The sequence below is a fragment of the Narcine bancroftii genome, chromosome 10 (assembly GCF_036971445.1).
Source record: "Narcine bancroftii isolate sNarBan1 chromosome 10, sNarBan1.hap1, whole genome shotgun sequence".
Classification (NCBI taxonomy): domain Eukaryota; kingdom Metazoa; phylum Chordata; class Chondrichthyes; order Torpediniformes; family Narcinidae; genus Narcine; species Narcine bancroftii.
The window spans coordinates 55,676,579-55,693,010 of NC_091478.1; the positions used below are offsets into that span (position 1 = coordinate 55,676,579).

At 39.3% G+C, this 16,432-nt stretch overlaps 1 protein-coding gene across 3 annotated transcripts in view; it reads right to left on the reverse strand.

Annotated features, from left to right (window-relative positions):
• The window catches only part of aars1 (alanyl-tRNA synthetase 1), a 75,537-nt gene that overhangs the window by 32,979 nt on the left and 26,126 nt on the right, over positions 1 to 16,432 (reverse strand). For all 3 annotated transcript variants that reach the window (XM_069900964.1, XM_069900965.1, XM_069900966.1), the window contains exons 11-13: positions 5,406 to 5,550; positions 2,916 to 3,094; positions 2,173 to 2,286 (exon numbers count right to left, since the gene is read on the reverse strand). In XM_069900964.1, coding sequence (XP_069757065.1) covers positions 2,173 to 2,286; positions 2,916 to 3,094; positions 5,406 to 5,550 — 438 coding nt within the window. The remainder of the gene's footprint in view (positions 1 to 2,172; positions 2,287 to 2,915; positions 3,095 to 5,405; positions 5,551 to 16,432) is intronic.

The window sequence follows — 16,432 nt, forward strand, 5'->3', positions numbered from 1 at the left end:
GAGGCTTTGATGAACAATTGGGAAGTTTTCAAAAATGCGGGAGATAACCAAAAAATCTCATGTGGAGAGAGAAGTATGAATGTAAGCTAGCAAATAATATCAAACAGGATTCAAAATTCAAAAAGCTTAAAATATATAAAGAGAGGTGAGAGTAGATAAAGGACACAAGAAAATGAAGCTGGAGATATAACAATGGGAGACTGGAGAGGAACTAAATGTACATTTGGCATCAGTCTTCACCGTGGAAGACACTAGGAGTGTGCCAAATGTCGGAGTATCAGGGAAGGGAAGTGAGTGCAGCTACAATTTCAAGGGAGAAGAAGCTCAGAAAGCTGAATGGTCTAAGGGTGGATGTCTCCTGGACCAGATGGATTCAGGTTCTGAAAGCAGTAACAGTTGAGATTGTGGAGGCATTGATAATAATTTTTCAGAAATCAAGAGATTCTGGCATGGCCCTGGAAAATCGCAAATGTCACCCCCCATTATTCAAGAAGGGAGGGGGCAACATTCGTGGTTAAGAAGAGGTTGGAATCGATTATCAAGGATGAGGCTGCAGAGTAGTTGGAGGCATGTGGCAAGATTGGCCAAAGTCAGCATGGTTTCTATAAGGGAAAATCCTTTGAAGTTACAAGTGGGTAAGACAGGGGAGATGCAATGGAGGTTGTGTATTTGGATTTTCAGAAGGCTTTTGACAAGGTACTATACATGAAGGAACTTGAGATAAAATCCCATGGTACAGCATGAAACATACAAGTGTGGATAGAGCATTGGCTGACTGGCAGAAACCAGAGAGTTGGAATACAGGGATCATATTTTGATTGGCTGCCAGTTGCTAATGGTGCTCCACAGGGGTCGGTGTTGGGGCCACTTCTTTTTTATGTTGTATATTAATGATTTAGATTATGAAATATAAAAGCTTTGTGGTGAAGTTCGCAGATGATACTAAGGTAGGTTGAGGAGCAGGTAGGATTGAGAAGAGGGAGGCTGCAGAAAGACTTAGATTAGTACAATGGGCAGAGATGCCAAATAAAATACAATGTTGGTAGGTGTGTACTTCGGTAGAAAAAAAATGTGGACAGACTATATTTTAAAATAGAGAAAAAGTTGAAATACCCAGATGCAAAGGGACCCAAGGGTCCTTGTGCAGGATATCCTGAAGATAAATTTGCAGGTTGATTTGGTGAAGATGGCAGATTTAATTCATTAATTTCAAGAGGAATAGAATACAAGAGTAGGGATGTGATGTTGAGGCTTTATAAGGCCCTAGGGAGACATCATTTGGACATTGTGAGCAGTTTTGGGCTCCTCATTTAAGAAAGGATGTGTTGATGTTGGAGAGGGTTCAGAGGAGGTTCACAAGGATGATTCCAGGAATTAAAGTGTTTTATGAGGAGCATTTGACAGCTCTTGGCCTGCACTCATTGGAATTTTCTTGGGGGTTGGGGGGGGGGGGTTGGCAGTGGGAGAGAAATCTCATTGAAACATTTGTAATGTTGAAAGGCGTGGCCAGAGTGCATGTAGAAAGGCTGTTTCCCATAGTAGGAGAATCTAAGAAAACAGGGCACAAAAGGGCATCTGCTTAGAATAGAGATATTTCTTTTAGCAGAGGGTGGTAAATCTGTTGCCACATGCAGTTGCTGGGAGTATTTAAGGCAGAGATCAATTGTTTCTCTATTAGCCATGGCATCAAAGGTTATGGAAAGAAGGCCGGGCAGAGGGGCTAAATGGGGAAAATAGATCAGCTCATGATTAAATGCTGGAGCTGACTCGATGGGCAGAATTGCCTATTTCTGCTTCTTTTTCTTAGTTTTTCCAAACAGGATGGACAGTGCCCTTGGAAGGAAGACTGAATTTTGTCTCACAAGTACTCTGCAGTGACCACTTGCACCAATGAAATTATGGAAAGGTGGACATGAGAATTAAAGTGACAGGCATCTCTGGACACCCTTGGAGTGAATGGGGATATCTGCCAAGCCAATCATTGCTCACTTTGCATTTTAGTTTCCCTGGCAAAGAGGAGACATCAGTATAGCAAACAAAGTTTAAATCTTTGGTTCACCTGAGGGGCTTTGGTCCCTGAATGACAAGCATCTACAGGTCGGATGTTACATTTCCAGTTGCTGCAAGGGAAGTGGGTGTGCAATTTTAACCCCTGTCAAAATTTTTTTTTACCTCATCAATGTACAGATGAACTTTATCTCCTACTTTAAGATGTCCATAAACCGTTCCAATGTGTAGGATGTAACCGCCTCGTACCTGTACGTTTTTCACTGTGAACTCAGTCTTCTGTGGAATTGCAAAGAACCAAATTTAGAATGGTGTGTTGGTTCCATTGCATTCATGAGTATGGTAACAGTCAAACTAACAAGACAAATTGGATAAGAAGATTTCATGCTTTCAATTGCCAACTAACAGCATTGTGTTTTTGTGCACTATGGTGAAGATTCTATGGATCTGGTCTGCTATAATTCTCTTTCAAGGTTCAAACTCATGTTAGCAGCAGATGGCTGCAATGTTGGATACCTGAAAGTAAACAAGGCAAGGGAAAAGTACAAATTACAAGATCATTTCACCATCAATATCTTGCTATATCTGTCTTCAACGTGTATGGGATGGGGAAAGCACATTTAGCCCAGGTTCTCTCTGCTTGTGACTCCTGCATTTTTATGGATAGAATCACACTATGATCCCCCTCTACTGCTGTATGCTCCTAGTACATGCAACGGACCATGTTTACCTCCTCGTCATTTTGGAAACGGGAGGATATTTGTCTACATGAATTTTAAGGGTTAAATGAAGGATCGAATAAATGTTGGGAAATAAAACCATAAAGTTTGGGGTGAGAAAGATCAGCTATCCAGAAGAACTTCATCTCATCTCATTAAATATAGAAGCAGTAAGTTAAAGTTCCTTACATCTTCACTGCTGTCATCCTCTTTTATCAGGTAACCCTCATCATAAATCTGTCCACCTTGCTCAGCATAGAAGCATGTAGCATCCAGCAGCACACCACAATCCTGACCCGTAGTCACCTCCTTCACAAACATTTTCTCCCTGCGGATCGCTTTCACTGTGGCTTCTATGGACTCAAAAACTGCAGAGAAAGTAGGAGGTGATGGTCATAAAATTCAAACATCACTGAAATACCAATGAGCTATTAATGCTCTTCCAAAACACTGGTAAAGCGTAATTCATGTTATTTTCCCCCTTTTCCAAATATTTTAATCCAGAAAGTTGATAGTAAGTAGTTGAATGGGTCACCCAAGTGAGAACGCAAGGAGTGGAAACACTGCTAAGGTGCTTCCATCACTTCATGCCATATTTCTGCAACGAGTTGAAGAGAAAATAAGCAGAAAAAAAACCCATATCCCTTTAAAGTGTAAGCTGCTAGTTTACAAGGGCAAAGCTCAACTGAAACAGGCTAGAAATGGTTGCAGGGAGATGGCAACACCTATCTGATACAACATTCAGCTGAACAACATTCAAGCCTGTTCAGTATTGGGCATTCTCAATTTAATTCTGTTGCCAGACTGAGGAATGAACCAGGCAGCATCAAGGGGTAATAAAATTATGGCAAAGAATGACCTGCTGAGTTTCTCCAGCACATTTGAGTATTGCACTTGACTTCACATCTGCAGATGTTTAAATAATAAAATATATTTCTTTCTGCAAGTTGTATGGGATAAACCTTAAAATGGAGTACATTAACAGGGACAAGAAGCAATATAAAAGCTGTAGAGAATAAGTCTGCCACTGAACATCACAGGGTGGGAAGGATTGGATTGATCATGAAATAGACAGGCTCAATGAATGGGATGACTTCAAAATGGCTTCATCTTAATGTGATGCAGACCCGCTGTGATTGTAGTAAAAACACAGAAATGCTGGAGGAACTCAGCCAATCTTGCAGCGCCCATAGGAGGTAAAGATATATTACCAACGTTTCAGGTCTGAGCCCTTCTTCAAGGAATAAGCAAAGAACAGTAAGGCACAGAAGGCTGGGGGAAGGAGAGTAGGCCAACAAAAGGTGTTAATTGGATAAGAGGAAACGTGAGAATTGATTATGGCTCTGTTAAAGGACACAGAGAGAAAAGTGGAGAGAGAGAGAGTGTGACAGAAACCAAAGAAGTCTATGTTAATGATATCAGGTTGGAGGGTGTCTAGTCAGAAGATAAGGTGCCGTTCCTTCAATTTGTGGGTGGACTCAGTGTGGCAGTGCATGACACCATGGACAACCCTGTCAGCAAGGGAATGGAATGGGGAATTGAAATTGATGGCCACAGGGAGATCTACGTTATTGCTTCTGACAGAGACGAGGTGCTCAGCAAAGCGATTTCCCAGTCTGTGCCCAGTCCTTCTGATATAGAGGAGACCACAACGGTAGTCCTGGATGCAGTAGACGACCCTTGCAGATTCACAAGTGAAATAATTACTTCGCTTGGATAGACTGTTTTGGGGCCCAACTGGTGGTGAGGGAGGATGTGTGGGGGCAAGTGGAGCATCTTCTGCAAGGGGGTAGATGCCTAGGTTCTTACAATTGGTGGGAAGAGAAGAGTGGACATGGGAGTCATGGTGGGAGTACATGGGAGTCATGGTGGGTGTGGCCCCTGTGGAAGGCAGAGAGGGAAGCAAAGGAGAATATGCTACTAGATGTGGGATCACATAGTTGGTGGCAGAAATTCTGGAGGAGGATCTGTTGGACATAGAGGCCGGTGGAATGGTAGGTGAGGACAAGGGGACGCCTGGGACTCTGGCAGCAACAACCACTTCCAGGTTTGTAACCATTCAGGTAGGGAGAAACTCAGTACCAATAATCCAACTTTAAACCACCATCAATTACAGGAAACCAAGTAGTACTCAAGTCCATACTGGTTCTGTGATATGGATAGTTTGGAGCTATGAATTGTTACTTACAATTGGCTGGATCAACCAAAGAGGAATCTGTATGAAGGCAAAATACATTGTACTATCAAGACCTGCTGACTGACAATGTAGTTCAACACAGGTCCCTGTAATGCTCCATGGAATTAGGATCAGATCAGGTGGCAGGAGAGACTTGACTAACAGCAAACACGATCTGGTGGATGCAAGAGGTAGGGACGGGGGAGTGTTTGCTGTGCAGATTGAAGTCAATGACAAGTGAAGTGGTGGCAAAGAGAATGAAAAATGGGCATTGGAGCATTCCCTCCAATAAATCAGACTGGTTAATGTACTTCCATGTAGCTGGGATGATTACTCATGGCATTCACTGCAACTGAAAGTCTTCAGGCTCAAAAGAAATGGTTCCCCTACAAGGATATCACCAGAAAGAAGATTACAAATTTACCCAAATCTGAACCCCCCACCCCCCCAACTCTCAGGTTACAATGAAAAAATGTCCAAGTTAAAGCAATAAAGCACATTACCATAGTTTCCATTATCATCCGACTTGTAGTTGTATTTTGACGAGTCATTAGTGGCCTCAAAGCCCTTAGCGCGCAGGTCATCAATTGCATAGATGTCTAGCATGATGTGGTCATCATCACCCATCCCCTTACCCTGAGATTTCAGCTACAAATTTAAAACACTGATGTTATTTTTACAGGTTTGATTTAAAAACAAACATTTGAATGCTTTGCAATACACAAAGAGCAGGAGGAACTCAGCAGAATATTATATCCAACGTTTTGGGCTGGATAACTTGCTGAGTTCCTCAAGCACAACAATCACAGCATCCACAGACTTTCCTGTTTAACATTTGATTGTTGGTTTACAATATGATCATCGCCATCCTAGAGAAACAGCAAGAAATTGCAGGATTATGGATAAACAAGACCAGATACAACACTCGTCTCACTGTACCTTCCCTCTCCTTGGACTTGTTAATTGCTGGAAAATAATCTTGTTTCCTTCTGATCGTTTCTTATTTTACACTGAGATTAATGGAGCCCTGGCTACCACTGCCAATTTCCAGACTTTAACATGGGCACCAGATTGGTCTCTTCCCATTTCAGTAATTTCTCCTCAGATATCCCATGATACTTATCATCAGAGCATTAAAAATCACCTATTTAAACCCTGGCATTAAAACAGTACATTTTTTTTGCTTCATTTAGCTTTGGGTCATTTCACTTGAATTTAGGTATTCTAAATTCAAATTCAGAAAGTGGAGGTGCAGAGGGGGACTTGGGAGGTCCTAGCACAGGATTCCCCAAAAAGATGCAGGTTGATTTGATAGTAAGGAAGGAAAATGCATTCATTTCAAGAGGACTAGAATAGAAAAGCAAAGACATCATGCTGAGCCTTTCCAAGGAGCTGGTCAGACAGTACAGCGAGCAATTTTGGGCCAAATATCCAAGGAAGGATGTGCTGGCATTGGAGAGGGTCCAGAAAATGTTTATGAAAATGATCCCAGGTATGAACGGATTAACGCTTGATGGCTCTGGGCCCGTACTCATTAGAGTTTAGAAGGATGAGGGGAATCTCACAGAAACATTCCAAATATTGAAAGGGCTAGATAGAGAGGTGGTGGAGAAGAGGGTTAAAATAGTGGGAGAGTCAAGGACCAGAGGGCACAGGCTCAGAATAAAAGGACAGAGGAGAAATTTCTTCAGCCATTTCTTTGGAATCTGTAGATTCTGCTGCCATAGTCAGCTGTGGAGGCCAAGTCATTGGGTTGACTTAAAAGGAAGGCTGATAGATTCTTGATTAGTACAGGCATCAAAGGTTACAGAGAGAAGGAAGGAAAATGGGGTTAGAAATTTATCAGCCATGATTTGAATGGCATAGTAGATCCGACTGGTAGAATGGTCTAACTGCTCTTATGGTCTGGTTTATTTTGTAGCTAGGTTCTCTACAGCTACAGTGCTCACATATAGCTTTGCACAAACCTGAAGAAAGAAATTAGATGGCAATGTTCAAATAAAAACAGAAAATTATGTAGATAGAAGCGAGTTTGGCAGGTGGAGAGAGAAGAATTCATGCTTTAGGTGATCTCAGTTGAAGAGTCACTGATCTAAAATCTAACCTGATTGATCCAATTATCAGATTTTTAGCATCTTCAGAATTAAAAAATTTGTTTGCACTCAATCTAGCAGTTTTAATTTTTTAAAAACCACCATATCACTAATCAAAAAATGATCTTTTGATATGTCAAGAACCTTTCCCAAGATTCCTCTAATTTACAATTCTTCTGTAATTTGTATGTGAGATGCATCCTGAGGCAGCAACATCATAAAGGACCCCCATCATCCTGGTCACAATCTCTTCTCACTGCTACCCTTAGGCACAATGTACAAAAATCTGCAGACACCGTGGTTGAAATAAAAACACACAAAGCTGGAAAAACTCAGTAAGACAAACAGTGTCTTTTATTTTGCAAAGATAAAAATACATAATTGACGTTTTGGGCTTGGGCCCTTCATCAAGGTATGGAAAAATGTCAGCAAGCGTCCGAGCAGAGTAAGGAGGGGGTGTGGCTGTAAAGGGAGGAAGTAATAGGTTAAGACAGGGGGGAGGGGACAGCTGTGATCAAAGGGAAGGGAGGAGAACTGGAAAGGGGAAGGGTGAAAAAAATCAGAAAAGTCGACGTTGGTGGGACAGTGCACAAGGCCATGCACAGACGTGTGAGTATGGGAGTGTGACACAGAACTGAAATGGTTGGTGTTACAGAGTTCTGTGTTGAAGGTGTACTGCTGAGAGAGTGGGAGACAGACTGAGCATGTGCAGAAAATGAAAAAAAAAATTCTAGATTTGGACGATAAACCACCACTGGGGGTGCTGTGGAGTGGAAGGAGGTCCAGAGCATGAGTCATGGTCTGGAGGACAGTTTAGAATGTTGGGATTTCAAAAAGGATGAACATTCCGAAGGCAGCCAGAAGGATCCGGACTAAGCCAGTTTTTCTCTCTCTCTCAACTGAAATTTGTTTAGGATCTTTGCTTCAGTTGAGATCGAAGTTTTGTGAGTCTTGTGTGTTTTGTGTCTAAGTTTTTCTGTGGGCTAGTTGGAAATACGACTTAGTCTTTAATTACATATGTATTTATTAGTTTTACACTGTTATAGAAATTTTCATAGTAACCAGTGGGCATTGTTATAAAAGGGGGGGGATTTTGAATTAAAGTTTGAAGGTGAATTTTTGTTAATAATGTATTGTTCATCTTTACTCCAGTGTTATATGCCTTCTTTGATCTTGTAACATAATTTGGGGGAATTGTCCGGGATCAAACCAATTTGGAAGCTTTTAGGGGCGATTGACTTGTGCTTAGTTATCAGTCATCTGAGTTTGACTCAACCTCCAGCTTGAAATTAATTTAAAAATGGCTAAAAAGTCAGAACTGGGATGAAAAAAAAGGAAATTGCCCGAAAGATTATGAAGGGGGTATTTGAAGTAGCTGCATTAAAACAGTTTCCTAAAGGGGAAAACTTCAGAGGAAGTAAGGTTGGCTTTGAGAAAACTAGAGTTAGAGGAAAAGAGAGGCAGAAAGGAAAGCCAAATGGGAAATAGAAAGGCAGGCAGAAAGGGAAGAGAGAGGAAAAAAAAGAGGCAGAAAGGAAAGCCGAACAGGAAGCAGTAAGGCAGGCAGAAATGGAGGAGAGAGAGAAAGAACGGAAGCATGAGCTACAACTAGCTAAATTAAAGCTGACCCTAACGCAAGGAGAGAGAAGCCCAAAACTCACATGCTGGTCAGGAGGAGAGGTTTCTGGTCAGTAGAGAAGTGAGGTTAGTTCCTCCATTTGAGGAAGCTGAAATAGACCAGTATTTTCAGCATTTTGAGAAAGTAGGTGTAAATTTAAAAAGGCTACCAGAGCAGTGGTCACTCCTGTTACAAAATGTTCTTAAAGGGAAAGCCCAACAGGTGTACTCATGTCTCACTGTACAACAAGTAGCTAATTACAAATTTGTAAAGCAGACTATACTCCGATCTTATGAATTAGTCCCAGAGGCTTATAGACAAAAGTTCAGGAATTTAAAAAAAAAGGCAGAAACCCAATCTTACCTGGATTTTGCTTATAGGAAGGTTGTATGTTTTGATCAGTGGTGTGCCGCAATGAAAGCAAAAAATAACTTTGATTTATTGAGGGAAATCATTCTGATTGACGAGATTAAAAATTGTGTTCGTGACGATATTCAAGTGTACTTGGCAGAGAAAAATATAAAAACTTGGCAAGAATTGGCTAAATTCACAGAGGAATATGCTTTAACCCACAAGCCTAAGTGGACACCAGGGAAAACCTTTCAAAGGAATACTGCTGATAATCCAAGTAGAGTAGAAAGAAAATCTAGAAGTGAGGTTAAAGGAAGAGAAGAGGAGAAATGGGTGAAGGAAAAATTTGAGTGTTATTTGCCACTACTGTAAGAAGCCAGGGCACATAATAGCAAATTGTCCTGTACTGAAAAGGAAGAAAGAGAAAGGGGTGGTACCAACTGCCTGTGTTCAGAGTGAGAAAGTTAGGTATATTTTTAAACCATTCATGACTGAAGGTTTCATTTCGGTTAAAGAAGGATCCTGCGGGATACTGGAGCAGCCCAATTGCTTGTATTACGCAACGTTTTGAATTTTGGTGAGGAGACCGATACTGGAGATGTGAATTTAATTAAAGGCATTGGTGGTGAAGCAGAGCCTATACCTTTGCATAGAATAGTGATGGCCTGGTTACGATAGGGATAAGATCAAGTCTGCTGGTGGATGGAGTTTCTCTTTTTTTAGTGAATGATTTAGTAGAGGTTAAAGTCATACCTGCAGTGAAACTTACAAGTAAGCCATTGGTTTATGCATCCAAAAAGGATTTGGAAATCTACCCTGCGTGTGTCATTACTAGAGCCATGCCTAGAAAAAAGGTAGAGGTAAAGAAAGTCTATGATGATCTTGTAGTGGAGGCAAGCATTGAGGACAAACCTAAGGATCCAGCTTTGCTGTCGTCAAGAGAAGAATTAATAGCCAGACAAAAGCATGATCCTGATCTTGCTGGGATAAGAGATAAGATTCTGTCTAACCAGAAAATTGAAACTGTGCCAGTAGGTTACTTTGTTCAAGATGGAATATTGATGGGAAAGTGGAGACCACAAGTGATACCTGCCAGTGAAAACTGGGCGGTAATAAGGCAAGTTGTAATTCCCAAAACTTACAGGAATTAAATATTAAAGTTGGTTCATAGTACACCTTTAGGAAGTCATCTTGGAGTGAAGAAGACGGTAGAAAAGATAAGGAAACAGTTTTATTGGCCGAAATTAAGAATGGATGTTGTGAACTTTTGTAGAACCTGTCACACTTGTCAACTGGTGGGCAAGCCTAATCAAGGACCACCAGTGGCACCTTTACAATCCATCCCTGCTTTCAGGGAGCCCTTCTCAAAAATGATAGTGGATTGTGTTGGCCCATTGCCAAAAACCAAAGCAGGAAATGAATATTTGTTAACACTCATGTCCACAGCTTCAAGGTTTCCAGAGTCTATTCCCTGAGAAACATTAAAGCAAAGATGATTGCGAAGGCTATGCTAAAATTTTTCACACTGTTTGGCCTACCAAGGGAAATTCACTCAGACCAAGGGAGTAATTTCATATCTGGAATATTTCAACAGGTGGTGTAGGAATTGGGAGCCCATCAAATTGTGTCGTCTGCCTATCATCCTGAAAGTCAAGGGGCCTTGGAAAGGTTCCATTTAACTGTGAAAAATATGATGAGGGCTTATTGCGTGGAAAATAATAAAGATTGGGATGAAGGAATCCATTTGTTATTGTTTGCTGTTCGAGAGGCAACTCAGGAGTCTCGGCTTTAGTCCATTTGAGTTGGTGTTTGGTCATGAAGTCAGGGGTCCATTACTATTGTTGGAACAGTGGATACATAATGATATACAATCAAATCTGTTGGATTATGTTTTAAAATTTAAAAACAGATTACATCAGGCTTGCAAGATGGCAAGGAAAAATTTAAAAACTGATTATGGAAAAATGAAAATTCGGTATGATCAAAAAGCAAAAATTAGGAACATTAAACCTGGCGACAAAGTATTGGTTTTGTTTCCAAAGCAGTCAAACCCTTTGAGAGCTCAGTCTTCAGGACCATACAAGGTGAAATCAAAAATTAACAAGGTCACCTATGTCATTGAGACGCCTGATGGTTGAAGAGAGACACAGGTCGTCACATGAACATGTTTAAACCTTACTTTGAGAAAATAACTGAGGAGGAGACTAGGATTCCAACCCAGGTGCTAGTTATAGAGGAAAGTAAGGAGGAGATAAGTATTGTGGAAGGTCATGGAGCACAGAAAGTGCTAAGCCCCAGGCAAAACTAGTTTTGCAAAACTTAGACACCAAGTTAATGCATTTGACTAAATCAGAAAGGGAAGAATTGAAGACATTACTTATGAAATTTAAGGATATATTCCCAGATGTTCCAAGAACTACTGTGGCTTGTCATGATGTGGAGGTCAGTGATGCTAGGCCTATTAAGCATCATCCTTACCAAGTTAATCAGGAAAAGAGCAGATTGTTGGATCAAGAGGTGGATTATGCTCAAAAATGACATAATCCGAAAATAAAGTTTAAATTAGAGTTCACCCTGTGTTCTGGTGCCTAAGCCAGATGGCTCAATTAGGTTTTGTACAGATTATTGAAAGGTAAACATTGTGACAAAAACTGATGCGTTCCCTATTCCCAGAATAGATGATTGTATAGATAAGGTGGAGAAGGCCAAGTTTCTTACAAAGATTGATCTCTTAAAAGGACACTGGTGTGTTCCTTTGACAGAGAAAGGAAGGGAGATTTCTGCATTTGTTACACCTTCGGGATTGTATGAGTATAAACCAGCAACCACAAAGAAAGTATATCACACAGATATACTTTTGGGATGAAAAATGCACCTGGCACATTTCAGAGAATGATTAATGCAGTAATTCAGGGTTTAGAGCATACTATATCGATGATTTAGTAATTAGTACGGATACATGGGAAGAACACATGCTTGAATTAGAACAGTTATTTCAAAGACTGGTGAGAGCACAACTCACAGTGAATTTGCACTAGAGTGAGTTTGGACATACCACTCTAATTTATCTGGGTTATGTGGTAGGACATGGACAGGTGGCACTGGTTGGAGTGAAGGTATTGGCTCTCACTGTGTTCCCTATCCACGGTAATAAGAAAACTCTTCGGAGATTTCTAGTTATGATTGGCTACTATCATAGATTTTGTAAAAACTTTGCAGAAATTGCACTCCCATTAACAAAACTACTTGGAAAGAAAGAAACATTTATTTGGTCAGAAACATGCCAGGAAGCGTTTTATGCCATTTTATGCCATCAGCCTGTACTTGTGTCCCCTAACTTTGAAAAGCCATTCTCTTTAGCCATGGACGCCAGTGACGAAGCAGTTGGTGCTGTACTGTTACAGAAGAAGGATGGTGATGGAGTGGAACATCTTATTTCATACTTTTCAAAAAAGTTTAACGACCATCAACGAAATTACTCGACCATTAAGAAGGAGTTATTGGCGCTTGTTTTAGCGTGGCAATATTTTAAAGTGTATATTTGTTCTACTCAAAAACTGTTAATATATACGGATCATAATCCATTAGTTTTTCTGTCTAAAGTGAAAAAATAAGAACAGACGGTTATTGAATTGGAGCTTACTATTACAAGAATATGATTTAATTATTACACACATAAAGGGGACGGATAATGTAATAGCAGATTGTTTGTCAAGATGTTAATCTGGGTAGGTACGAATCTAATCACATATTTATTGTTAAAAAAATGGAGTGTTTATTTTATTTATGTATTACTTCCATTAATTGTTAAAAATTTGTTCTTGAGGTCCAAATTTTTTTTTAGCAGGGGAGGTATTACAGAGTTCTGTGTTGTGTATTGGCCTATGTGTTGTGTGGTTTTATGTTAAAAAGTGACAGTTTGCCTTTGAGAGCCAAGGTGAAGGTGGACTGCTGAGAGAGTGGGAGACAGACTGAGCATGTGCAGAAAATGAAAAAAAAAATTCTAGACTTGGACGATGAACCACCACTGGGTGGTGCTGTGGTGTGGAAGGTGGTCTGGAGGACAGTTTAGAATGTTTGGATTTCAAAAAGGATGAACATTCTGAAGGCAGCCAGAAGGATCCGGACTAAGCCATTGTTCCTCTCTCAGCAAGCAACACAATACAACTTTGAATTTTGTGCTCTCTCTCTCTAAGATCTTTTGGCTTCAGTTTACCAAACAAACTAATTTTATTTATAATCTTTGCTTCAGTTGGGATCGAAGTTTTGTGAGTCTTGTGTCTAAGTTTTTCTGTATGCTGGTTGGAAATATAACTTAGACTTTAATTACATATGTTATATTTAGGCTGGGAAATTTATTAGTTTTACATTGTTATAGAAATTTGCATAGTAACCAGTGGGCATTGTTATAAAAGGGGGGGATTTTGAATTAAAGTTTGAAGGTGAATATTTTGTTAATAAAGTAATTGTTCATCTTTACCCCTGTGTGATATACTTTCTTTGTGGTTGCTGGTTTGATCTTGTGCATTGGCTACTGGGACGTCTCTGTCACGGGTCCAGAGATGCTCAGTGAAGTGATCGGAGCCTGACATTCTACACCTCTGAGTTTGAGGACAGTTTTCTATTTCCCCCCCCCACCCCCTCCCCCCCACACTGTGAGGCTCTTGAACCTTCCCAAAAACACCAGACCACCAAAAAAGATTTATCTGCACCACTGAATCGTCACTTTTTTCTTGCACTAACAGCAACTATGATTATTTCTTTCCCTTTATTTTATGATCTCTTTATCTTGCCATATTGTGGTAATTTATACCATTATAATTTGATCTATCTTTATGGGGATTTCAGTGCATTTGTTCATTGCACTTGTGCAATCTCTCATCTCCTCTTCCTACCACCTGCAGGATTTCTGCAAATCGTGTTCTGGATGTCAGCTTTAATTTTTCTTCATCTATTGTGAGTCAGATGATTTTACATCAATTTAAACAATAAAGGTGTTTCTTTTAAATGCATCAAATAAAATTTGGCTGGCACAGTTAGTGTAGCGGTTAGTGCAACCTGGGTTCGAGTCCAGTGCTGTCTATAAGGAGTTTATATTCTGTCCGTCTCTGCTTGGGTTTCCTCCCACCCTTCAAAATGTATGGAAGATGAAGGTAAATTGACTGTGACTAGTGGTGGGCCTCAGGGATCGGTGCTGGAACCATTATTGTTTGCCATCTATGTCAATGATCTGGATGATAATATGGTAAATTGGATCACAGCAAGTTTGCAGATGATACCAAGATGGGAGGTGTTATGGACAGTAACAAATTTCAAAGCTTCCAGAGGGATCTGGACCAGCTAGTAAAATGGGCTAAAAAATTATAGATGGAGTTTAATGTAGACAAGCATGAAGTGTTGCATTTTGGAAAGACAAACCAGGAAAGGACATACACAGTAAATGGGCACTGAAGAATGTGGAGGAATAGAGGGATCTGGGAATACAGATACATAATTCCCTGAAAGTGGTGCAACAAGGAAGGGCTTTATAAATTAAGACCTAGGTGGGAAGTAGATTTAAATAAACAAATAGTTTAAAAAATTAATTCTGAGATATGCAGAGAAAGTATGAAATGTACAATAAATGTGAGATGTAGGTTGGTTCAGTATAATTTTATTCAATTATATTTGACACCACAAAAATTACAAAAAATGAATCATTTACTCAGATTTATGTTTTAGATGTGGACAAGAAATTGGTAAATTTGCATTCAACTTGGCAGTGTTCCACAGTTAAACCTTTTTTGGTTCACTATTAGGTAATTTATTAGAACGAATAACAGGGGTAAAATTCCCACATGATCCAATGCTGTTTTCATTAGGAGATATTAGAAGGGTCAAATCTAAATTGAAATTGAATACATATCAAGTGAAATTTGTTTTAATTGCTTTAACGATAGCTAGAAAATGTATTGCAATAACTTAGAAGTCAGATATTGATTTGGGATTGGATCGTTGGCTTGCTTAAGTTAGCAGTTGCATATCACTTGGGAAAAAAAAATATTACTTGCTGATTCGTTGCCAGATGTACGAGGACAAATACGTAGTCCACCATTGTCTCCTAAAGAAAAATCTGGTTGTTCTGGAAATGGGAGAAATGGTAGAAATGGGAGAAATGGGAATGGAAAGAGTCTAACTTCTCCTGAAATGGGGTCGTCGAGTCTGGAATCTCTTGGATGAATAGAAGAACTTTCTTATTCTTACTTTATTTTTATGTCATTATGATATCTTGTTGTTATTCTTTGTTTGGCTGGAGAGGGAGAGATTTGGTCTATGTTCTATTAGTCATCAGCCACTGGTGGGTGATCCACACCCAAGATTGGTTTAGGGATTACTACCTTTTGGTAGCTTTTTTTTGGGTTTTTTTTAAACTTTATCTTTTTTTTCATTTTTATTTTTTTTAGTCTTTATTTTTGTGGTTTATTTTTCTCCTATTGGAGGGTCTATTTACGTTGTTTTGAGTTTTTAATATATAGATATTATTAGTTCTTGGTAATATTAGTAAATATGTCAAAGTTGAGGTTTGCTACTTTTAATGTTCGAGGTTTAAACACTCCGATTAAGCGTAAACACATTTTGGTGTATATTAAGAAAATGAAAATTGATGTCGCTTTTTTACAAGAAACACATCTGAATGTCAAGGAAAGTATGAAATTGAAGAGGGATTGGGTAGGGCATGTATATTCTTCTTCATTTAACTCTAGGGCTAAAGGTGTAGCAATTTTGATACACAAGAATTTATCTTTTGAATTACAATCAATGGAGGAAAAGGAAGGATGTATTCTTAAATTAAATTGTAAGATTTTTAGTGAATTGTGGACTTTACTCAATATTTATGCCCCAAATGAAGATGATGAAACATTTATTTCTGATGCATTTTTATATCTGGGTCAGGCTAATGAGAATGTTTTAGTTGGTGGTGACTTTAATTGTGTTTTGGAACCTTTATTAGACAAGTCCCCGAAGAAAGTTAAGAAATCTAAAATGGAATTTCAGGTTCAAGCGTTGATGAAAGATCTCAATTTAGTGGATATTTGGAGACATTTTAATCCGACAGAGAAGGATTTCTCCTTTTATTCAGCTAGACATGAATCGTTTTCAAGGATTGACTTTTTTTAAAAAAAAAGTATCGGCACATTTACAGGGGAAAATACAACAAGCGGAATATAAAAGCAGGGTGATTTGGGATCATTCTTTGTTATACTTTACATCTATAACTTCTGAGAAACTTCAAGTGGCCGATCATTGGAGGTTTAATATAATGTTAAAAAATATGGAATTTATTGATTTTTTGAAAGAACAAATTAATTTCTTTTTGAAAGAAAATTCCAATTCTGTTCATAGTAAGTTTGTAGTATGGGACACTATGAAAGCTTATTTGAGAGGACAAATAATTAGTTATACTTCTAAAATAAAAAAAGAATCAATT